This window comes from Ornithorhynchus anatinus, chromosome 11, assembly GCF_004115215.2.
Source record: "Ornithorhynchus anatinus isolate Pmale09 chromosome 11, mOrnAna1.pri.v4, whole genome shotgun sequence".
Lineage (NCBI taxonomy): Eukaryota > Metazoa > Chordata > Mammalia > Monotremata > Ornithorhynchidae > Ornithorhynchus > Ornithorhynchus anatinus.
In genome coordinates, this window is record NC_041738.1 from 9726933 (window position 1) to 9752149 (window position 25217).

The window sequence follows — 25217 nt, forward strand, 5'->3', positions numbered from 1 at the left end:
CTGTGTCTGACCTGCTCATCTCATATCTACCCCAGCACTTAGTACAGCGCTTGGTACCTAGTAAGCCCTTAATATATACCATAAAAAAAGGAAAAAAATCTGTGAAATAGGGGTAAAGTATCTGGGTCTCCCCCACCCCCTAGACTGTGAATCTCATGTCATCGAACCTGATTACCTAGATCTACCCCAGTGCTTAGCACAGTGCTTGGAACATAGTAAGGGCATAAGAAATGCCATTATCAGTATTATTATTATTAGAGCTATAGAGAAAGATGTATCACAAGTCACCATTTCCATCGAATAATATGCATAATAACTCCCAATTGCTATGTGTGGTTTTTCACAGTTGGGCTCTGCAAAGAGATGAAGAATTAATGAGGCAGAAAGACACATATACACTTACCCTGGATTGCTTAATATGTGTGAACATTTCAGCACGAAATCCTGCATGAAATTTAGGTGGCTCAGAAAGCAAAGTTGTTAGCTGTGCCAGAAGCAAGCAAGTGTGTTAGGATGAAGGAAAGAAAAATCTAGTCAAAAACCTTTGCACTGCATTTATACTGGCTGACCCAATCTTTCTGTTTCTTGGAGGGACCTGTTCTGTTATTGAAGCTGAAGGCAAATGTGACTAGAATTTTCTTTATTAATCACAATAACAACAATTACTTTGGTATTTGTTAAGAATTTTCCTAGGTGCCAAGCATTGTAGTAAGAGCTGGGGTTGATAACAAGATAATCAGGTTGGACACAGCCTCTACCAAAAAGGGCTTACAGACTCAGTAGGAAGGAGAACAGGTATTGAATCTCCATGATACAGAGAAAAGAACTGAGGTACAGAGAAGTGAAGTGACTTGTCCAAGGTCCCACAGCAAGCAAGTCACTTTCCTCAGAGAATTTACAATCTAGGCTGGGAGGCAGATATTAAAATAAATTACAGGTAGGGGAAATGGCCAAGTGTCAGGATTAGCGTAGGGTGGATAGCAAGTGTAATTAGACCCTATCCCTGCCTTCAAGGAGTTTACAGTTTAGCCCAGAGAAGAATTCTAAAGTAAATTACAGGTAGGGGGAAGGGATTGAGTTTAACGGCATATCCATGAGTGCTTCAGGAGGGAATGGGGGTGATTATCCAAGTGCTTGGGTCAGGAGAAGCAGCGTGGCCTAGTGGATAGAGCACGTGCCTGGGAATCAGAAGGACATCGGTTCTAATCCCGACTCTGCCACTTTTCTGCTGTTTGACCTTGGTCCAGTCACTTCACTTCTCTGTGCCTCAGTTACCTCATCTATAAAAAGGGCATTAATACTCCGAACCGCATGTGGGCTAGGGACTCTGTCCAATCTGATTAGCTTGTATCTATCCCAGTGCTTAGTACAGTGCCTGCCACATAGTAGCGTTAACAAATACCATTAAAGAAAAAAAAAGTGATTGAAGTGAGAGTAGTGAGAGGGGTTTTCCTTCACTCTCCAAAGAATCTGCAGTTTCTCCCTTCTCCTTCGCCGTTGCACTTAGACCTGTCCCCTTTAAGCACTTGATATTCACTCCACCTTCAGCCCCACAGCACTTACATATGTATCCATAATTCACTCTGTCTTTCTCCCCCTTCTAGACTACAAACTCCCTGTGGGTAGGGAATATGTCTACCAACTCTGTTGTGTCGTGCTTTCCCAAGCTCTTAATACAGTGCTCTGCACACTTTAGGCGCTCAATAAATACCACTGATTGATGGCCCTTCAAACCCTGTCATTTGTTCAGCGGAAAGAGCCCAGCTTTGGGTATCAAAGAAACCTATATTCTAGATCTGGTCCTTTCCGCAGCTAGCTATGGTAGACGAAGACCAGATATGCACTGGGAATGCAGTTTATAATGCGCCGTACCCTGCTTGCCTACTTATTGGCTACGTGCTCTTTGACCCAGCGGGAATGCAGCTGGCAAAGACAAGAGGGCATAAGTGGCACTGTACAAACTGCTTGCACAAAGTACCACTACCATCTAGACTGTAAGCACGCTGTGGGCAGGGACTGTGTTTACCAACCCCATTGTAACGCTTGGTAAGTTCCCAAGTGCTTAGTACAGCGCTCCGCATATAGAAAACACTCAATAATTGCCACAGATCGACTGATTGATGTGCCGATCACCTGTGAGAGCGATTTCTAACTTCAGCATCCGAATTTCTTTGTACAGGCATCCTTACCAGTGCACAATCAGATTTTACCTCCTATGGAGGGAGAGGATGGTTCTGATCCGCTAGCGCCTTTGCAGAACCCCATGGGTAGGCTGGAGGCAAAAGAGGAAGATGATGACGACGACGATGATGAGGAAGAGGGGGAAGACACGGATATGGATGAATGGGAACCAGATCCACCTCGACCCTTTGATCCCCACGATTTGTGTAAGTGACCGAGGAATGGATTCTTGCCCTCTGAGAAGATTTGCCCTTCTCCATTTGTTTGGTTTCAAACAGGGATGCTGAGGGCGCTTACTTTTGTCTTATCAGAAACAGTATGGCCTAGCGGGGAGAGCACGGGCCCCGAAGCCTGAGGACCTGGGTCTGATCCCGGCTCCACCACTTGTCTGCTGGGTGACCTTGGTCAAAACACTTCACTTCTCGGTGCCTGTTACCTCATCTGTAAAATGGGGATTAAGACTGAGCCTCACGTGGGAAAGGGACTGTGCCCAACCTGATTATCTTGTATCTAACCTCAGCTTTTAGTACAGTGCCTGGCACATAGTAAGCATTTAACAAATACAAACCCCCTCCAAAAACCCAAAAAACCCTCCCTTCAAAAAAAACTATAAACAAAAGCTGAAGAGTAGATTGCAGATTTCCCTGTTTAATCGTCCTGCGATTATCCGTGTTCAAGTACTCAAGATTATGAACAGCTTTGCTCATATATGGCCTTGACCGCCATCTTTCCCCCATCCAACATATTTATTTTTACATGAATCTGAAATTCAGACATAATAACCAACCAAGTGCAGAGGGAAAGGCTCTTTGTTATAGAACTCCTAATTCAGTCAACCGCCTTTGGTAATGTAGTTTGTGGATTTCATCTCTTGTCTATTTTTTGGCAACTGGACCTGCCATTCATATCTCTCCCAAAAGATGCTCAGGAGGAGATGGACATCAGATCTGTCCATTTTTTTGCTTGATCAATCAGTCAGTGGTATTTATTGAGAGAGTTTCCTGTGTGCTGAGCACTGTACTAAGCATTTGGGAAAGTACAATATAACATATATATCCCAATCCACAAGGACTGTGTAGCCTGCAGGAAATCAGCTCTTTGCAGAGTTTTTATTGGGGAAGACTGTTGAAGCCCACCTTTTGTGCTGCAGTAAATTGTTTTTTGGGTTTTTTTTGTGGTATTTGTTAAGAGCTTACTATGTGCCATGCACTGGGGTAGCTTAACAAATACCACAGTTGTTATTAATGTAAGATACTCAGGCTGGACACAGTCTCTGTCCCACTTGGAGCTCACAGTTTAAATAGAAGGGAGGAGGATTTAACCCCCATTTTACAGATGAAGAAATGGAGGCACAGAGCAGTGAAGTGACTTGCCTAAGGTCACATGGCAGACAAGTGGAAGAGCTGAGATTAGAACCCTGAGCCTTCTGACTCCTGTGCCTGTGCTCTTTCGACTAGACCACACTACTTTGCTGGTTCTTGCCTGTTTTGTCTCTCACTGCTCCCATCGGGGCTCCAGCTTGTCTGTCCCTGCTGCGGCTTACGCTGCTACTCTCCTGGCTATTATTTTCTGAGAGGAAGACATGCAATGCTCTGTCACGGCTCAGCTTTAGCTGTTTCCATCTTCTCTCTCTCGAGGAGTTTGAATAAACGATCTCACCATTAGGGTCTTGTGACATTCAGCCTAATGAATTCTTCCTTCTCGACGTTGCTTTTTGCTTTCCAGATATACTTGTACATCGATTTCCATATTTGCTGGCCACCAGCCTAATTATGCTCCGGCATGAAAATTAGGTTTGGTATGGCCTTCATCTTACCTTCAGCAGAGGGGAACCAGTCCTGCCTGATCCCTAAGGGAGAGTGCAGGCTTTTATGGGTAGTGTGTGGGAAAAATCTTTCAATCCTCCCTGTGAAATGGGAAGTAAGATCGGAACAATGAATTGGTTTGCGTCTTCTGGATTTATGGTGTCTTCTGGTCCAGGCCTCGACACGCACCCCCGCCAACACCCCCCAACTCCGGGAGGAGGTCAGCGCTGGATCTCGGGGCGAGGAATGCCTGACCCTCCTTGCCTTTCCATCTCTCTCTCTCTCTCTCTCTCTCTCTCTCTCTCAGGGTGCGAAGAGTGCAATAACGCCCACCCCTCCGTGTGCCCAAAGCATGGCCCTCTGCATCCCATTCCCAACCGCCCAGTCCTCACCAGGGCCCGGGCCAGCCTCCCGCTGGTGCTCTACATAGATCGGTTCCTGGGCGGAGTGTTCTCCAAACGACGCATTCCCAAGCGCACCCAGTTTGGGCCCGTGGAGGGGCCCCTAGTTCGGCAGGCTGAATTGAAGGATTGCTATATCCACCTCAAGGTAAGCGGTGGGCACGGTGAAAACAGGTTGCTTCCCTCTCAGGGCCTGGGGAAAGCTAGTTCATAGAGATTCTTGCGCCTATTGTTCCGAGTTTCGAAACTTCTGTCTTCAGTTGTTTATTGTCTTTAGAGCATTTGTCAGGTTTCGGCAAGATATTCCTTTTGTGACTGCGCAAATCTATTTTCCGAAGTTGGAGAAACTTTTCCTGTTCCCCCATCTAGACTGTAAATTTGTTTGTAGGAAGGGAATGTTCATTCATCCAGTTTTATTGAACACTTACTGTGTGCAAAGCACTGTACTGTAAGCACTTGGGAGAGTACAGTATAACAACAGACACATTCCCGCCCACAACGAGCTCACAGTCTAGAGGGAATGTGTCTGTTGTTGTATTGTGCACTCTGAAGCACTTACTACAGTGCTCTGCACACAGTAAGCACTCAATAAATACGACTGAATGAATGATTGGAGGGGGAAAATCCTCTTGTCCTCCTAAAGGAAGCGGAGTTAGACGTCTGCTTTCCAAGGGGGCACTCTAAAGAATCATCCGAGAATGTCCCAGGTTGGCGTGCTGGGCTTCAAATATTCTTTTTTGTTTTCTCTAACTTGGGCACGAGATCAACGAGCCCTACCATCTAACTCCGCTTCTTGAGCCTGAGCTTCTTTCAGGGAGAGAATGATTCAACCTGGCATTCGGGTTGATGTTTGAACTTGTTGGTGAACGGCACCAATTCGCCTCTGGGGAGAGAATCCCATCCCAACTGCAAAGCTTCCAAGTAGTAGAGTGAAAGCCCCAGCTACTACAGTCCAAAGAAATACACGGTTCATAATCGGAACGAGACATCTCTTGTTCAAGGAAACCCTTTACGTAATGGGGATGATATGCCCGGAGCTACTTCCTGGCTGAAGTTCAATGTGGCTACGTGGATCTGGTCCCCACCTACCTGGAGTTCTGGAGTTCAGTTTTGGTTCCCTGGTGTCAGCCCGGTTCTGACTCTTGGATCCCGGCTCTGGGCCCAGGAGAGAGTTGAGGCCTTGAGTTTGGTGTGGCCTAGTGGGTAGAGCAAGGGTCTGGGAGTCAGAAGGACCTGGCTTCTAATTCCGACTCTACCACTGGTCTGCTGTATGATCTTGGGCAAGTCACTTAACTTCTCTGTGACTCAGTTACCTCCTCTTAAAAATGGGGATGGAGACTGTGGCCAACCCAATTACCTTAGATCTAACCCCAGTGCTTAGTACAATGCATGGCACATAGTAAGCCATTAACAAATACCACAATTATCATTATTATTATTTTGTGGGCTGGCCCCTTGTTCCTCTCTTCTCTTTCCCCCACTGCTGTCATTCCTTCAGGAATTAATAATAATAATAATGTTGGTATTTGTTAAGCACTATGTGCAGAGCACTGTTCTAAGCACTGGGGTAGATACAGGGTAATCAGGATGTCCCACGTGAGGCTCACAGTCTTAATCCCCATTTTACAGATGAGGTAACTGAGGCACAGAGAAGTGACGTGACTTTCCCACAGTCACACAACTGCCAAGTGGCAGAACCAGGTTTTGAACCCGTGATCTCTGACTCCCAAGTCTGGGCTCTTTCCATTCAGGACCAGAAATAGCCACCTGAGGATAAGGTTGATCAGTCGATCAATCGATGGTATTTATTGCCCAGCTGCGGAGCATTTGTATTGTGAGCAGAGGGGTGCTCCCCTACTAGTCTGTAAGAGAAGCAGCATGGCCTAGTGGCTAGAGCACGGGCCTGGGAGCCATAAGAACCTGGGTTCTAATCCCAGCTCTGCCACTTGCCTGCTGTGTGACTTTGGACAAGTCACTTCATCTCTGAGCCACAGAAACCTCATCTGTGAAATGGTGATCCAGTCTGTGAACCCCACATGGGACAGGGACTAGATCCAACCTGATTAGCTTGTATCTACCCCAGAACTTAGTACAGTTCCTGGTACCTAGAAAGCGCTTCACAAATGCCGTTAAAGAAAAACGGCAGGTATTGTGGGCAGGTATTGTGCCTACCTTCTCTGTTGTATTATTCTTTCCCAAGCATTTAATACAGTGCTCTGCACATCGTCAGCCCTCAATAAATCCTTGTGATTGATTGATTGATTGGGAGGGGGTACAAGAGAAGCAAAATCCATGTTCCCTTACCTTCCCTGAGCTTGGAGCTTAATGGGGCGACTTTGGTGAGACACACATTCATCTTGAGTTGTGCATTTACAATGACAAATGTCCATCAGACGCCAATCTCGAGAGGATATGGCTAGGTAAAGACCAATGCATTAGCTCTCCATTCCTCACTACAAACGGCCCTAAGGGGCTTTGGAATGCCTGTTCAAGCTAAGAATGAACGGGAGCTTAAATCTTCTGTAGCGACATACGCCTCAAGAACAAACACAAAACCAACAGATGAGCCGAGAAAGTTGTAGAAATGCTTTCAAATGTCAGGGTAATGGAGATGCTCCATAAAACTCTTTGGGTGTTGTCACCCCATGGCCCATTGGATGCTGCCTAAAATATGAGGTTTATTTTGCTAGGTTCTTGGCTCCTTGTTTCCTCCTTTTAAAATGTTTCCAACTTTGCTACACTTGATTGTTAAGTTCTTACTGTGTGCTAAATGCTGGACTGGATGCACAGAAGTCAAATGAGAGACAGTCTCTGTCCCTCCCAGGATTTATAATCTCAGGATTTTCAAGGCTAGGAGCACAAGTATCCTATCCTTATTTGATAGGTGATGAAAGTGATGATGATGGTGATGATAATAATAATAATAATAGTGGTATTTGTTAAGTACTTACTATGTACCAAGCACTATGCTAAGTTCTGAGGTAGCTACAGGATAATCATGTCAGACACCATCTTCTATCCCCACATGGAACTCACAGTCTAAGCGAAGCAGTGTGGTCAGAGAAGCAGCATGGCCTAGTGAAAAGAGCCCAGGCCTGGGAGTCAGAGGACCTGGGTTCTCATCCCAGTTCTGCCAATGGCTTGCTGTGTGACTTTGAGCAAGTCTCTTAACTGCTCTGAGTCTCCATTTCCTCAACTGTAGTAAGATTAAATACCTGTTCTCCCTCCTACTAAGACTGGGAGTCCCATGCGGGACAGGGACTATGTCCGATCTAATTAATTTGTACCTACCCCTGTGCTTAAAATAGTGCTTGACACATAGAAAGCACAAATACCATAAAAAAATAAGAGGGAGAACAGGTATTTAAATTCCTGTTTTTCAGATGAGGCATTTGAGGCACAGAGAGTTTAAGCGACAAACCCAAAGTCCTCCAGCAGACCAGGAACAGAGCCGGGATTTGACCTGGGACTCTCAAACACCATCTCACACTGGATAAGTGTGGGGCTGAGCTTCCTGGGCTGGCAGAGAAGGGGAGAAGAAGGAGGAAGAGGAAGAGGGAGGCCGAGGCCGTCTCCCAGGCAAGAGCCTCATATCCCGAGGGTATATAATCTCAGGCTGGGGAGAGGGAGTAAAGCTACGGACTGATTCTGGGGGTATTGGCCCTCTCCCGTCAGTCACGTATCCTCATGCTCCCCCAGCCTCCTACTTTCTGGAGTTCTACTTCAAGCCTCTAGTAGTAAGACCCTACCTTATACTGAAGACATGATCTTTAAAAGAATTGCAGTTGCTCCCATCCAAAGACTAAGGTTCTGTGTTTTATGGAATGAAGGCGTAAGAGTGAACACTTTCTCTGATTTCTTTGGTCTTTTCCCTCTTTCTCCTCACATCACCCCCCACCCCCACTTCTATTTTGCCTCAGGTGGCCCTTGAGAAGGGTGAAAGGAAAGACAGGAGTCAACATGAAGACCTTTGGTTTGAGCTCTCCGATGAAGCACTTTGTAACTGGATGATGTTTGTACGTCCGGCCCAGAATCACTTGGAGCAGAATCTGGTGGCTTACCAATATGGTCACCACGTTTACTTCACAACGATAAAAAACGTAGAGCCCAAACAAGAACTCAAGGTACGGTATTTAGCGTCAGAGATGCCCTTTCCCAAGTAGAAATGATGTCAAGTTTCATTTGACAAAGCTTTTTCGCCTGGGTGGTCTCCTTATTAAAACCCTGACCTTCTACTTCTCTCCAGGAAATGATAGCCACATAAATTTAGAAAATAGGAAACCATCATCTCTCAGTTGACATAGAAGATTTTTTTGAAGGTGGTTGGGGCTGGGAGAGAAGAGGAGTGTGGCCTGGCAAGTAGAAGAGGGGCAGGAGTCAGGAGCTGGCCACCGATCCCAAGAAATTAGATACATTCACACATTTACTAGGTAAAATCAACATTACCCTGGACCAAATGCAATTTAAAAATGTACCAGTTCAATGGACTAGGGAGACAATATGATGACACCAAAAAATAAATCCTAAAAAAATAGATATTTAGTATGAACAGAAGTCATTAATGATATATCGAGGGCAGGCAGTCAATCAGAGGTATTTACTGAGTGCTTATTGTGTGCAGAACACTATATTAAGTGATTAGAAGACAGTACAGCAGAGTTGGTGGACACATTCCCTGCCCTTAAAGAGTTTACTGTCTAGAGGGGATAAACACATCTATTAAACTGTTTTGCCTTTTTTTATGGTATTTTTGAGCACTTACTATGTGCCAGGCACTGTACTAAGCCCTGGGGGGTTGGACACAGTCCGTGACCCACATAGAGCACATAGTCTTAATCCCCATTTTACAGATGAGGTAATTGAGCATAGAGCAGTGAAGTGATTTGCCCAAGGTCACACATCCCACAAATGGTGGAGCTGGGTTTAGAACCCAGGTTCTTCTGACTCCCAGGGCCAGGCTCTATCCACCAGGCCACGCTACTTCTGCCTTTTTAATTTGACAAATTTGTTAATCTCTGCTCTCACCTTGAGAAAGCCCAGATTTTTTAAACTGGCCCACAAATAGGACCTAGGTTACTTCTCCTGGTTTAGCTGCAATGAATTCCATCTTTTCATGTGTCAGTGGGGACTGAACTGAGTCCCTCTCTCTCTGCATCAAAGTCTGTTCTGTTTCTGCAATCAGTGGTGTTCAATCATTCAGTCATATTTATTGAGCGCTTACTGTGTGCAGAACACAGAGAAGCAGCATGACCTCCTGGAAGGGGCCTGGACCTGGCAGTCAGAGGACCTGGGTTCTAATCCCTGGTCCGCCACCTGTCTGCTATGTGACCTTGAGCAAGTCACTTCACTTCTCTGTGCTTCAGTTCCCTCACCTGCAAAATGGGGATTCAGTATCTGTTCTCTCTTCTATTTAGACTGTGAGCCCCATGAGGGGCCTGATTATCTTATATCTGCCCCAGTGCTTAGTAGAGTGCTTGGCACATAATAATCGCTTAACACAAGCCACTATAATTATTGTTATTATGATCATTATTATTACTAAAGCAGGTGGGAGCATACACAGAGTTGGTAGACACATTTCCTGCCCACAAAGAGCTTACAGTCTAGAAAGGGAGACCGTCATTAAACTAAATTATGGATATGTACGTATTATCTAGGACACCCCTTTGTATAGATACTTGAGGAAAGGAAGTAGCGAATCCCCCAGCTCCATGTTAGATTAAGGAGGAACGGGAATTCAATCAATCAGTTATTCAATGGTATTTACTGAATGCTTACTGTGTGCAGAGCACTGTACTCTGCTTGGGAGAGTTCATAGTTGGTAGGGCACATTCCCTGCCCACAGCGAGCTTACAGTCTAGAGGGAGTCAGGAAGCAGCATCCTTAGAATTGGAAACGACGACAGATTTTATGGCTCCGGTGTGGCATGGAAGAGAATCCACAGAAAGCTATCGTATAATGCCCTGCACCCAGTAAGTGCTCAATAAATTTGATTGATACAGTGCAGCAAACCCAGAAGAGGCCATGGTATTCCAAATCATGGAGCTTGTCAAGAGATTCCTGCAGAGACCTGGGCTTCCTCAGGCAGGAAGTGAAGCGGGAGTAAAAGAAGATAATACTAATAATGATAATTGTGGTATTTGTTAAGCACTTACTACATGCCAGGCACTGTACTAAGCGCTGGGGTGGATACAAGCAAATCGGGTTGGACACAGTCCCTGTCCCGTGTGGGGCTTACAGCCTCGTTCCCCATTTTCTAGACGGGCTAACGGAGACACAGAGAAGTGAAATGACTTTCCAAGTTCACATAGCAGACAAGTGGTGGAGCCGGGAGGTAGATGAGAGAGGGACTTTCAGGGCCAGGAAACAATTCCTTTCATTCTGGAACGATCATTAGGGAAAAGCCCTAGAGGTCACGGAAGATCTGTGAACCCAGTGGAGGTGGCAACAGAAAGGACCTGAATCTGTTCATTTCTTCCTTTGAGGATTTGTGAGTTGGAGCTGGAAAAGCAGGAGTCAAAGTCCAGAAGGCCCCATCCCAGACCCAGGGTCCCATGGAATTTCTGGACCACTGGGACTTCCTTACCCTCCCTATACTCTCCCAAGCGCTTACTGCAGTGCTCTGCACCCAGTAAATGCTCAATAAATATCATTGATTGAGTGATTGCCTGCTGCCCTGCCCCCTCTGAAGATTTATATTCCATATCCGGTCACCACCTCAAGCCACTGAACCTCAGGAACGCATGATAGCGTAGAGTGCTCTGCACACAGTAAGCACTCGATAAATACGATTGAATGAATGAATGGTAGCGGTGGTAGCCTCTATATTATTTATTAAGCACTAACTGTGTGCCGAGCACTGGACTAAGCTTTCAGAAAAGAGTGCATAGGTGGGAATTTTAGGGATTCCCAAACAAAGACCTTTTCTGGGAATCCTTCTCTCTTTCAGGAAGCGCAGTGTGTTCTCACGGTCAAACTGATTTCTCCCCCAAAATTCCGGTCCCAGTGTAAAGGCCTGCGCTGCGGACCTCTTTTGCCATAGAAATTACAGGAAACAGTTTCTCCTGCCCCTCTGAAATGGGTCTCTGGAATCAGTTAATCAATGAGTCATTTTATTGAGCACCTACTATGTGCAAATCACTGTACTAAGCACTCGGGAAATTACGACTTAACAGAGGTGGTAGACACTTTCCCCTCCCTAAACAAGCTTAAACTGCCCAGGCCAAACGTTTATGATTTCCACATCCATCCAGAGAGAGAAGCCCTTTGTATTAATGTCTGTCTTCCCCTCTAGACTCTAAACTTGTTATGGCAGGAAATGCATCTGTTTATTGTTATATTGTACTCGCCCAAGCATTTAGAACAGTGCTCTGCACACAGTAAGCACTCAATAAATAGGATTGACTGACTGAGGCTTTATCTGCAAATTTGCATTCTGATACATTAAGGAGTGCTTAGTATTCCCCTAGGGTGTGTTGGAATTTGACTTCCTCAGAACAAGCATTTGAGGAATTGAAACCGATCCTAATTTCTGACCGGGGGCATAACGTGATCCTGTTTGGGATTTCCAGCGAAAGCATTCCGTAAGAGACCGCTGCTCGTTCATTGGACTGTACGGGAGAATTTATTCCCGGAGGACGCCGGGAGCGCCCCTTGACCGGGATTGCTGATGCAGGGGGAAAAAGTAAATAAATGGCATCTGGAGACTTTGCCAACGATAAACAAAGCAGAGTGCCAAGGCCGTCTGAAATCGGCTCCACAGCGCCCCTTTCTGGTCGAGGGTGGAAGTTGGGGTCCCTTCCACAGATAAGGGGGACTGGGGGTTCACTTCAAAGCTGAAGGTCAAAGCTTGCCGGGCACCTGCTGCCCCTCTGAGACTGGCAGGACTCCCAAAGGGAGCAGGAAGAATCGCTTGATGCCGGGGCACTGCCAGGGACTCATATGATAAGGGGAGCAGAGCCATCAACACCCTGCCCCTGCCCTTCGGTTTGGGGCAGTCGCAGTGACGGGATGAAGGAACATTTTGAGATGCCCGTTGTCCTCGTGTTCCCGCAGGTGTGGTATGCTGCCTCTTATGCCGAGTTTGTGAATCAGAAGATCCACGACATCTCTGAGGAAGAAAGGAAAGGTGGTTTGGTTTTTTGCCCTTTCTGCATGATCGCTAGGGTTTAGTCTCGGATCTTTTTGGAAAATTACAGTGGAATTTCATCGATTTTTTTTTTTTTAAATCCTTAGCCAATCATTCAGAAAGATGTATTGGCGGGGTTATCTAGAGCTGCCTGACTGTAGTTAAAGCCGGCATCAAATTTCTGGGGCTACTTGTAATTTCGTACTCGGATTTCTGAAGATCACATAGGATTTAATAAAAATTCCGCAGTGGGTCGTTGGAATTCCAAACCCAATAGATTTGGATTTGATCAGGTTTGGGGGGCAGCGAGCCAGGCTTTGATTTATCAACCCTTCCTCACGGGGCTCCCCTAAAGCCTATGATCATTAATTCTAAGTCCTGAGGCTCTGTGGGCACATTTGTTAATGCACTGGCCTTGTCTCCTACTCTGATGATGTTTGTTCCATCAAGTAGCTGTAGTGGAAAGCAGCGTGGCCAAGTGGAAAGAGCCCCGGGCCTGGAAGTCAAAGGGCCTGGGTTTGAATCCTGGCTCTGCCATTTGCCTGCTCTGTGGCCTTGATCAGGTCACTTCACTTCTGTGTGCCTCAGATTCTTCCTCTTTAAAATGGGAATTTTACCTGATGGTTTTTTCATGGTATTTGTTAGATACTTCTATGTGACAAGCGCTGTTCTAAACACTGGGGTAGACACAAGTTGATCACATTGTCCACAATCCCTGTCCCTCAATAGGGCTCATGGTCTTAATCCCCTTTTCCCCCCTACTTAGACTGAGAGCCCCTGTGGGATGGGGTTGTGTCCTATCCGATTATCCTATCCCTAACCTGGTGCTTAGTATGGTGCTTGGAATATAGTAAGTAGGTGCCAAATTCCACAACCATTTTTGTCAGCAGGAATGGATAAGAAAGCCTAGGAACGCCCCTGCAGTCCTCCAACTGATCACTCCGGTCATCCAGAGAGATCTCACTCTCCGGTCCAACCTGGGATTAAACACCAAAGCAGGAGGCTGCAAGTGAAAGCAACATGGTCTAGTGGATAGACCATGGGTCTGGGAGTCAGAAGGACCTGGGTTCTAATCCCGGCTCCACCACTTGTCTGGTGTGTGACCTCGGGCAAGTCACTTCACCTCTCTGGGTCTCAGTGACCTCATCTGTAAAATGGGGATTAAGACCGTGAGCCCCATGAGGCTCATGGACTGCGTCCAACCTGATTACCTTGTATCTATCCCAGTGCTTAGAACGGTGCCTGGCACGTAGTAAGCACTTAACAAATACCATCCAAAAAAATAAGTGGATCGAGGGGACGGACGGAGAGTAGAACGGGCTCGGGTTTAAGGGCTTACTCGGTGCCTCAGGGTGATTGCCATTAACGCACCCTCTCCCGTCAATGCAGTTCTCCGAGAACAAGAGAAGAACTGGCCATGTTACGAATGCAACCGTCGATTCATAAGCTCTGAACAGCTGCAGCAGCACCTCAACTCTCATGACGAGAAGCTGGACTTCTTTAGCAGGTGTTTACCCAGCATTTGCAGGTGGAGGAAACAAAGTCCTCTCCTGTCAGCTGATTGCGTTGCTTTTGCCCTCTCTGCCAGGGTAGTTCAGAGCTCAGAGCTAGGGGACCTTATTTATTTCTTTTATTCTTTGGAGGCTCTGGGTCTGGAGGCCCGTGAGCAGGATGGTATCTTTCAAGGACAGATAGGCTTGAATGGATAGCACCATGCATGGGGTAGCTTTTGTAGATGGAGTCTCACATTATAAATGAGGGACGAACCTCGGTTTAGGAGCGAAGACTTTGGGAATGAAAACCTGGATGAATGCCATTCCTCCACACAGTGCCACTATCTCTGCCCCATCCCTTCCAGGCGTGTATCCACTGGAGCACGGGGTGAAAAGGAAGAGTAGGCTGAGAATTTTTACAAACAAAACCCATTTATGGCCAGTGCCTTGCCATTGCACCCCAGACCCGACCTGAATGAGGAAAGAAGAGGGTTTCTCTGGAGTTCCCATCGACGGGGCCCCGAAGTTCACTTCCATTTCCTCTTTTCAGGTCTCTTAGTCAAAGATGGGTAGTGAGAAAATCCCGGAAATAGGGTTTACGTAATATTCACTGGGAATCCTCGTGACAGGAACTGTAGACAAGGGAAGAGAAAGACACTTTCTGCCTATAGGGGGCTTTCAGTTTGAGATCTCTGGGGAATCCTTAAGGGTCACTTTGATTTGAGGCAAGCTATAGGTGCAGAGGAAGGGGAAACAGCGAGGAAGAACTTGATTTCTCCAGGAATCACTGGCCAGTGTCAGGCCTGGAAGGACAAGACCACCATGTTCTTTCTGGTTTTTTGCATGTTTCTGGGTTGTGTCGGAGCCTTCTGGATTCTCAATATCCTAAAATGAAGACACTGAGAATATCTAGGGTTTCTAGAGCACCTTTTCTTCTAAAGAATTCAAAGTGCTATCCAAAAGCCTATCTCATTTACCTTTGCAACTTCCGGTAGTCATGGTAGGATGGGGTGGGGAGGCTAAAGTTGAGAAAAATGAGAATTGTAGAGAGATTACAGCATCTCCTCCCACCTCTTCTCCCCTTCCCCCCCTCCCTCAATCCTGCCCATTACAGCTGAGAAGCAGGAGGAATAATACTCTTAGTGGGAGGGCGGTAGCGAGGAGGGGGAATGTGATGCATCGATGGGAAGATTGCCAGAGCCTGGCAGGGAATAGTGGTGTTGGAGGGCTGGGTGGAAACAATGTGCATCTGTTTAACCTAGAGCCCTCTTTCATCCACAGAGCCAGAGGCAGAGGCAGGGGGCGAGGTAAGAGGAGATTTGGGCCGGGAAGGCGGCCCGGACGTCCCCCCAAATTCATGCACGTAGAAGTGACCAGTGAGAATGGGGAGAAATGTGAAGAAGGGATGCAGGTATTTCACTGGGGAGGATGGAAGAGGGATGCTGGTGTTTTATTCGGGAGAACAGGAGAGAAGAGTGCTTCCGTACAAAAAGCATCGCTTCTTTGCTTCGTTCTTTCTCGAGCACTTAGTACACACACTCGATGAATATGATTGATTGATCGATTGATTGATTGGTATGCTTGGCACCCAGTTGGCAAAGTAGCCCTCTAGACTGTGAGCTTTTTGTGGGCAGGGAGCGTGTCCACTAACTCTGTAGTATTGCACTCTCCCAAGTGCTTAGTACAGTGCTCTGCACATAGTAAATGTTCAATAATGCCACTGAATGGTCACCACAAAAATACTAGTGCCGTTTCTACTAGTACTAGTCCATATTCAAGCTTGTGTGTTGTTAAAAGCTTAGCTACTTATCCCACAACATTTCCTGTTCATGTAGTAATAGTAGTTATATTTATTGAGCATCCCTTGATGCAATACACTATACCAGTTGCTTGGGAAATAAACAAGCAAGAGAAACATTCCCTGTCCACAAAGAGCTTATTACATTCTAAGGGGGTGAGGCAGATATAAAAATAATCAAAGTATATTGTTCCTGTGATCTTGAAAATAAAATATAATTGGAGAAAGGAAAACAGAGATACGTGTTGTTAATTGACTAGATCATCATTATTATTGTTTTTAACATTTACTAAGTCCTTAAATTCATCAGTTGTATTTACGGAGCAATCACTGTGTTCAGAGCATTGTATTAAGCACTTGGAAGACTACACTTCAGCCAAGTCCTGTTCTGTTGTGTATAGAAATAAAAATGTGCTAGGCACTGAGAATTAAGAAATGAATTGACAGAGTTCTTGGCTTAGAAGAAGTAAGCTCGTTATGGGCAGGAACGAGCTTATTAGTTCTGTTGCACCTTATTCTCCCAAGTGCTTAGTACAGTGCTCTGCATAAAGAAGCACCCAGTAAATACCATTGATTGAATGAAAGGACCGACACATAAAACAGTAACACTGCAATGTGAACCACAGTGAAAATGAATTAGGTTAAAATACAGCAATAAAAAAGAAGTCCTGGAAAAATAAGCAAGCGAAAAAGTCCACTCAGTTCTGCCAGAGCAAGTGTTTTCACTACATATTTTGGATCGCATGATGTTGGAGAACTTGGGATCATTTCTTCAGAGAACACATGACAGCATATCACGGTGTTGGTAGAAAAGATTGTGTGTGGCCTAGCCCACACGTTTTTCCTTAACGTGGGATTCCGGAGAACGCAAACAAGCCCCAGGTTTTAGGAGAACTGGATGTACCCGGAGGGGCCAATCTTTGGGTTCCTCGCTGCTCCAGGCCACTAATCCATGACTGAATGCCAGGTGGCTCAGACAGGCTTAGCCCCTGCTGGGTTGGGCAGGACAAGGGAGGCTGGTCTGGGCATAGACCCTGGAGTCCCAATAGCCAAGAAGATACAGATCATAGAGTTGGGAAGTCCTTGCGGGGTGGATTAAGATTGGGGCAGGGCTGGGCACCATCCTGCTTCTTGGGAAATAGTGATCTAGCCAAGGGTCTCTGCGTAGGATTGTACTGTCTAAGCTACCAGGACCATCTTCATTTATAAGCAGGAGCAGCATGCCTTGGTGAGAAGCAGGGCTCCCTAGTGGACAAAGCATTGGACTGGGAGTCGGGAGATCAGGGTTTGAATCCCAGCTTCCCCACTTGCCTGCTGGGAGACCTGGGGCAACCCACATCACTTCTCTGTGTCTCAGTTTCCTCATCTGTAAAATGCAAATTCAATTCTGGTTCCCTTCCCCTTAGGTGATGAGCCTCATGTGGGACAGGGACTGCATCTGGTCCACTTTTACTTTATCTACCCCAGATCTTAGAACAGCTTGGCCCATAGTAAGCACTTAAAAAATACTATTATTATTATTATGAATGCCGAGTGAAAAAGAAGCCGAGGTCTCCTCGTGCAAGAGCCCTAGAAAGATTATGTTGCTATCGCTGCATTCCTGCATCGTGCGCTTCTGAAACGCGTGTTCTTAGGGGAGTGCTTCTCCTCTGTGTGAAGCAGTCATGGGGAAACTCTGCCGACCCTTTCCCCTGCCCCCTCCGGGATCCTTGGGAGCTTCTCTCCTGAGGATGGGGAGACTAATTGCGGCCTGTACGGGTCCACCCTTTCAGGACCTGCTGCCGTTTCCCAGCAAGGTCCAGTTTGATGAACCGGCCGGGGAGGCGCCGTTGAATGGGCTGGACCAGCAGGAGCAGACCCCCGGCCCGATCCCTCAGCTGCCGTCGGAGGCTCAGCCGGCACCGGACCACCAGCCCGAGACCTTGCCCCTCCACCTGCCGCCGCCCCCGCCGCCACAGCCCGAGGAGATCGTGGTGTCCACCCACAGCACCATAACGGCGGATGACATGCGGCGAGCCAAGCGCATCAGGGTAAGCAGAAGCGCGGGGCCGGGTTGCTGCCCCCTCTCACCCATCTTCCTCCTTCATCGTCCCCGGGGGCAGGGTGGGGGCGGGGAGGTGTCTGTTATCAACCAGCTCCCAGCCGTGCTGGACCCCACCTGGCGTTCCCAGGTCCAGCCCATGATGATGGTTGTCACGGTGACGGTTGTGATGATGGTGGTGATCGTGCTGACGGTGATTGTGGTGGGAACGATGGTGAGGATGATGGCGTCTCCTGTTGAGCACAATGGATGAGCCTTGGGACAGAGACTTCAGGGCTGAGACGGCACCAAGGAAGTAATTCTAGTGCTGACGGTTTGGGCCGTGCCATACCCACTCACTCCTCCCTGCCGGTCACGTGCCCGCTGGGGGCTGGAATGCCACGAGCAAGTAGGCAGGCAGGGGTGTGACACATTGCGAAGGTGCACATGGACTTATTATTTTAAGTGTTTGGGCCGAAGTGGTGGCAGCCCAGTGCCGATGCCATGCCACAGCCCAGCTGGCGGGAGCTTTGGCGGCTGCCATGTTCTTCTCCTCCCGCATTAGCCAACTGTACTTCAGGGACTCGCCAAGCTGTCTTAGGTGGTTCTTTGATCAGAAACCTTTAGCCCTAATAGCGTAGGTACAGCAGACAGTCCTCTAGTTGCAGAGCTGGGACTCGAATCCAGATCTCCTGATTTGCTTAGACCAGGAACCGGAACCTCTAAGACCCAGCTGGCTCCCTAGCTCTGAAAGGAAAGGCAAACCATACTGAAAGTCAGTCAGTCCTATTTATTGAATGTTTACTGTGTGCAGAGCACTGTACTAAGCACTTGGGAGAGTATAATATAAGAATATAACAGACACGTTCCCTGCCCACAACAAGCTTACGGTCTGAACAGGGAGACAGACATTAATATAAGTAAATACAAATTACAGATCTGTCCATAAGTGCTGTGAGACTGGAAGAGGGGATGAATAAAGGGAACAAGTCAGGGTGATGAAGAAGGGAAGGCTAGAAGAGGAAAGGAGGGCTTAGCCAGAGAAGGCCTCTTGGAAGAGATGTGCCTTCGATAAGCCTTTGAAGGCGGGAAGAGTAATTGTCGCATATGAAGAGGGAGGGAGTTCCAGACCAGAAGCAGAACGTAGGTGAGAGGTCAACGGTGAGATAGATGAGATCGGGGTACTGTGAGAAGGTTGGCATTAGAGGAGGGAAGTGTGCCGGCTGGGTTGTAGTAGGAGAGTAGTGAGGTGAGAAAGGAGGGAGCAAGGTAAATGACTGCTTTAAAGCTCATGTCCCTTGAATGGATCTCGATTAGAGCAGCACTCATCTGCTGATTATGATTACTATTGTTAATATTTATGGTATTTATTAAGCACTTGTTATGTGCCAAGTTCTGTATGAGAAGCAGCGTGGCCTAACAGATAGAGCAAGGGCCTGGGAGTCAGAAGGACCTGGGTTCTAATCCCAGCCCTGCCACTTGTCTGCTGTGGGACCTTGGACAAGTCACTTCTTTCTCTGGGCCTAGGTTACCTCATGGGCATTAAGACCGTAAGTTACTTGTGGGATAGGGACTGTGTCCAACCTGATTGGCTTGTATCTACCCCAGTACCTAGTTCAGTGCCTGGCAAGTAGTGAGTGCTTATTAAATGCCGTAAAAACAAAAAAGCAAAAAAACCCTTAAATGCTGGGTAGATAAAAGATAGTTTGGACACGGTCCCTGCCCCATATGAGGCTCCTAGTCTTAATCTCCATTTTACAGTTGAGGAAACCGAGGCCCAGATAAGTGAAGTTTCTGGGCCAAGGCCACACAGCAGGCAACCTGTAGAGCTGGGATTAGAACCCGGGTCTTCCAACTCACCGGCTCGTGTTCTTTCCACTAGGCCACGCTGCTTCCTATAACTGCCATCAAAACTGGGTTGTTCCTCAAGTGGATCCAACATAGAGCGTCCCCTAGGTGTCCCTCGTCCGAGGCTCATCCTGGAAGTAGAACTCCTTAGTGGTGTAGTAATCCTGCTCTTTAACTGCTTTCTTCACGAGCGATTGTTCCTGGGGCTTGATTCAGGCATTTGTTACCCAATCAAGGAGAAGGGCATAGCCTCAGCAGAGGGGAGGAGCCTCCTAGAACCTGAGCTCCAGTGCAGCGATCTGATTTGCAGGTTCCTTGAGATTGCCCTGGGATAGTTTAGCCTGAAGGAAAGCTCTCCCTGGCTCTTCCCTCACTCTTATAATCTTCACCTAGGGATTCTCTCTCCCTTTCTCTCCTTGCATGTACATATACATCCCTTTTCACTCATGGTCACTCACTGTATCTTTCACTCCATCACCCTCCTTGCACAACCAACTCTCTCTCGTCTCCCTCCTCTCCCTCCTCACACACGGCCCACACATAAGTACTTTTCTCTCGCCCTCTTCCAGTTCCTTTATGGTGGAGATACCGTGGCGGGGGAGGATCTGAAACTCTGGGGAGGATCTGAAACTCTGATTTGGGGTTGGTGGAGGAATTCAAGGAAGAACCTCTTGGCAAGAGCGATCGTTTATTTCAAATTCAGAGTGAATTCACCTAAATGTTAAATGTAAAACGGCGCCATGCAGCCTTGTGGCACTACTGATGATCTCGTCCATCTGGGGATGCCCACCCTGGAGTTTCCATAGACAATGGCTGGGGCGATCTGATTTCTCTGAACAGCCAGGGAAATCTTGGAATAAGATCACACTGTGGTCTGGGTGACCTCCCCACTGGCATCACGGGCTGCTGCCAAGGGAACATCGTGACCTCATCTGGGTTCCTTTTCCTCATATTTCCACAGTAGAATTTGTGTCTGGACGAGGGATAGTGGGAGAAAGAAGCCCTTTGTGAGATTAAAGTTGGCCGGGTTTACTTTCCAGTAGCTCCATTTATAAATCCTATGTTTTTGGCAGCTGCAATACCTTGTATTTCATTGTGAGCGGGGAGGAAATGCTTCTCCTCTAGCATCCCCCTAGACGACTGGTTTTTACCTAAGTTGTTTTTTGTTTGCTCCCAGTAATATTTTGTCTGCAAGTCTGAGGGTGGCAGGGACCTTGCAGAGAACATTTATTCTGTCCCCTGAGGATGGTACAAAAACCATCTCAGACAGAGGAAGTTTCAGTTCTTCCAGAAGAAAAGACCTTCCCTAGATGATGGGCCACACCGCACTGGGTGGTAGCCTTCATGGCCGCTGTGTTCTTTGCTACCCACGTTAGCCAGCTGTTTTTTAGGGGCTCTTCAGGCCACCCTAAGGGGGTTCTTCTATCATCCACGTTTGCCCCTGGAAGCGTAGGCACAGCAGACATTCCTCTAGTTGCAGAGCTGAAGCGGAAAGGTAGGATCCCACTTGGCAGGGATGAAGACCCCGGGGCTTTTTTTTTTTTAATGGTATCTTTTAAGCTTTTACAGTGTGCCAGACACTCTACTAAGCACTGGGGTAGATACAAGATAATCAGGTTGTCTGAACCACACTCCCTGCTGTGCTATTCTCGGCTCTCTGACGAGTCCCAGCTATTTTCCATCAGGTCCGAATAGTCCAAAATGGTGGCTTTCTGGCCGGTTAGCTCTTTGAAACTTGTGCCTTTCCAGCCTTTCTTTTTTTATGGTATTTGTTAAGCGCTGTGTGCTAGGCACTGTATTAAACCCAGGGGTAGATACAAACTAATCAGGTTGGACCCAGTCCATGTCCAATTTGGAGCTCCCAGTCTTAATTCCCATTTGACAGATGAAGTCACTGAGGCAAAGAGAAGTGAAGTGACTTGCCCGAGGTTATACAGCAAACAAGTGGCAGAGCCCAGGTCCTTCTGACTCCTAGGCCTGTGTTCTATCCTCTAGGCCACACTGCTTCTCATCCCTGCCCCCATTTGACCCCTGTGCCAAAATGAGAAATGGACATCTCTGCCTCTAATCCTCCCCTAAACAGCAGTAAGTTCTTGATGGAGCCAGACCTAAAACCCTCCTCACACTGCAATTTTGGTTTCTGCTCGGGCTTCACTGTAGATTCTGTCCACCTGGGGGATAGACGTTGACCATATCCTGTACTGTGACTCTGCTTCTCCTCAAGGCTCTTTAAGTACAGGCTGAACAATCCCAGTTTTAGGTGAAAAGCTGCTGCCTTCCTCTTAGTGACCTCACGCCTTTAGGGTCAGAAGACCAATAGGAAAGCATCAAATAATATATCCATCTCATGTTTGGGGCTTCCCAAATAGCAAAAGGAGCAGTATGCAGAGGTGGGATGTGGTTACAAATTGGTCACATCTCTGTTTTACCCCTGGGAGCAAGGCAGAGCCTTTGGTTGTCAGGGAATGCTGGGAGTGTCCTTCAGGAAAATTCTTTTCTCTTCCCAGGTCTGCTAACCACTGCATCGGGACTGACAGCCCTGTCCAACAGGGTGAGCTCCTGGCGTGTGTGGATGGGGTGGTGGGAGGGAACCAGGGGAAGAGTGTCTTGTTTAGCAAAGAGGAGATGAGTTGAATAATTATATTTACTGAATGGTTACAAATGCTCTAAGCCCTGAGGTAGACATGAGGTAATCAGACAGGACAGTCCCTGTCCCGCGCAGGTCTCATTTTGCAGATGAGGAACTAGAGGCACAGAGAGGCTGAGGGATGAGGCGAAGGTCACCCAACAGGCAAGAGGCAGCTCTGGGACTAGTATGTAGGTCACCCGACTCCCAGACGCTGACTCTTTTTCACTAGACCACCCTACCTCAAGCAGCGTGGCGCAGTGGAAAGAGCACGGGCTTTGGAGTCAGGGCTCATGTGAGTTCGAATCCCAGCTCTGCCACTTGTCGGCTGTGTGACTGTGGGCAAGTCACTTAACTTCTCTGTGCCTCAGTTCCCTCATCTGTAAAATGGGGATTAAGACTGTGAGCCCCACGTGGGACAACCTGATTCCCCTATGTCTACCCCAGCGCTTAGAACAGTGCTCGGCACATAGTAAGCGCTTAACAAATACCAACATTATTATTATTATTAAACCGTCTTCCCTGAGTTTCCCAGCATTTCTTCCTCAGGATCTGGATTTGGATTAGCTAGGAGCTTATCTCTGCTAAATTATGTGAGCTCTGTAGACCCTTAAGGACAACCAACTTTTTTTTGAGAGAGCCTAAAATGGAAACAGAGAGAACTGCAGTTGAGTGGCTGATCAATCAGTCAATCATTGGTATTTATTGAACATTTACTACGTACAGAGCACTGTACTGAATGCTTGGAAGAGAGAGTACAATACAACAGAATTAGCACGGTTGTTCTCTGCCCATAGGAAGCTCCCAGTCTAGGCAGACATTAATATCAATAAATTAATTTATAATGTATAATTTAAAGAAAGGTACATAAATGCTGTGAGGATGGGGCAAAAATCAAATGCCCAAAGGTCACAGATCCACATGCATAGGTAGCACAGGAGGGAGACTGATTTGGGGAACAGGGGGTTTAATCAGGGAAAACCTCTCGGAGGAGATGTGACCTTAATAAGGCCTTGAAGGTGGGGAGAATGGTGGTCTGACATATATGAAGGAGAGGGGTCGGCGGCAAGATAGAGGAGATTGGGGCACAGTGAATAAGTTGGTGCTAAAGGAGCGGAGTATGTGGGCCGGGCTGTAGTAGGAGATCAGTGGGGGGGCGACATGATTGCCTTAGAGCCATTGGCAAGGAGTTTCTGTGTGTTTATGGGCTCTGACATTTATGGGCCTGTGAATTCTGATGAATGCAAACACTTGTCAAGTTGAAATCCAAAAAAAAAACAAACCAGTCATCTTGTTCTTTGGGACCCTTTCTCTCTTTCTCTCGGATTTCTGTCTCACTTCTTGTCGTTGACTCATCCTGCTTTGGACATTTCATTTTTATCATGTCCAGAAGAATGCTCAGTTGATATTTTTAATCAGTCAGTCAATCAATGGTATTTGTGGAAAGCTTACTGTGTACAGAGTACTGTAGTACTGTACTAAATGCTTGAGAAAGTACCCTGCAATAAAATTGGTAGACATGAGTCCTGCCCATGAAGAGCTTTCAATGTAGAGGGGGAGGCAGACATTAAAATAAATTACAGACTAGGGAAATAGTCGAGTGTATCAATCAATCCATGAATGGTATTTAAGTGTGTTCTAATAATAATAATGGTATTCATTAAGTGCTTACTATGTGCCAAGCACTGTTCTAGGTGCTGGGGTAGATACAAGGTAATCAGATTGTCCCAAATGGAACTCACAGTTTTAATCCCCATTTTACGAACAGGGTAACTGTGGCTCAGAGAAGTTAAGTGACTTGCCCAAAGTCACCATGCTGACAAGTGGCGGAGCCGGGATTAGAGCTCACTACCTCTGACTCCCAAGTCCGTGCTCTTTCCACTAAGCCACGCTGCTTCTATGGGCACAGCACTGTTCTTAGCGCTTGGAAGAGTGCAGTGCAACAGAGTCGATAGACACATTCGCTGCCCACCAGAAGTTTACAGTCTAGAGAGGGAAACAGACATTAATATAAATAAATTATATACTTCATTTAGGTTTTGTACATAACTGCTTGGTGCTGATGGAGTGCATAGGTGATGCAGAGGGAAGGGCAGATGGGGAAATGAGGATTTATTCAGGGAAAATAATCTTGGGGAAGATGTGATTTTTTTTGTTTTAATAAAACAGAAAGGGTCTGACATCCATGTAGCGAAAATCATGATTTCCTTGGCCAGCGGTTTGAATCTGCAGTCTTAGTCCCTGCATTCAGCTCTCTAGGGGGACATTTTCTTGAATGAATTAGGCGATCGTGCCCCCAGTTCAGGCACATAAATGTGAATTTCTGCCAAAACAAAAGCCATGCATCTGTGGCTTTTGGAAATAATCGGAGAGGTGTTTTTTTTGTTGATTTTTTTTTTTAAAGGCAAAACGATCTGGGAGATGGAAGTGGGATGGGGAGGGGAGGGAGAGGCATGTGGCATTTCTGTCTCTTTCTATCCAGAATGGTTGTGACCAATGAAGGCTAAAATGTTGCAGAAATAAAGTCTTCCGATCCAATTGGTAATGGAACTATTTTTCTCTCCTCTAATGCTGCCTCGCTCAGTTGGAGCTGCAGGTAAGTTTGTTTCCCTGGGTCTGATGTAGCGGAATGTAACCAAAATGTTTTGCCTGTCGTCTAGTCCCGAGTACCCTATACTTACCAGTGTTTCCGGGTGGAACCTGCAATTTTAAATGCTTTAGTGTTATTCTTCGGTTTGCCAACCAGGCCTGGTTTCAGTAGCCGAGTACTTGAGCCCTTACAGTGTGCAGAGCCGCACAGACGGTCCGTTTCAAGAATTCAATGCGCAACAGCCTGTAATTCCTCAAAATATATTTCATTTGTTTCTTTTACAGCCGGGAGTTTGAGTTCTCTGAACACAGCTCCCCTGGCTCGGTG

The 25217-nt window shown here is 46.9% G+C and overlaps 1 protein-coding gene across 2 annotated transcripts in view; it reads left to right on the top strand.

The window, feature by feature from the left end:
• PRDM10 (PR/SET domain 10) overlaps positions 1-25217 on the top strand; it is a 110759-nt gene that overhangs the window by 53255 nt on the left and 32287 nt on the right. Inside the window, exons 5-12 of one of the 2 annotated variants that reach the window (XM_029075121.2) lie at positions 2180-2387; positions 4294-4535; positions 8308-8511; positions 12443-12515; positions 13905-14022; positions 15290-15419; positions 17579-17836; positions 24885-24896. In XM_029075121.2, coding sequence (XP_028930954.1) covers positions 2180-2387; positions 4294-4535; positions 8308-8511; positions 12443-12515; positions 13905-14022; positions 15290-15419; positions 17579-17836; positions 24885-24896 — 1245 coding nt within the window. The remainder of the gene's footprint in view (positions 1-2179; positions 2388-4293; positions 4536-8307; positions 8512-12442; positions 12516-13904; positions 14023-15289; positions 15420-17578; positions 17837-24884; positions 24897-25217) is intronic. The other variant, XM_029075122.2, reaches the window with a different exon arrangement.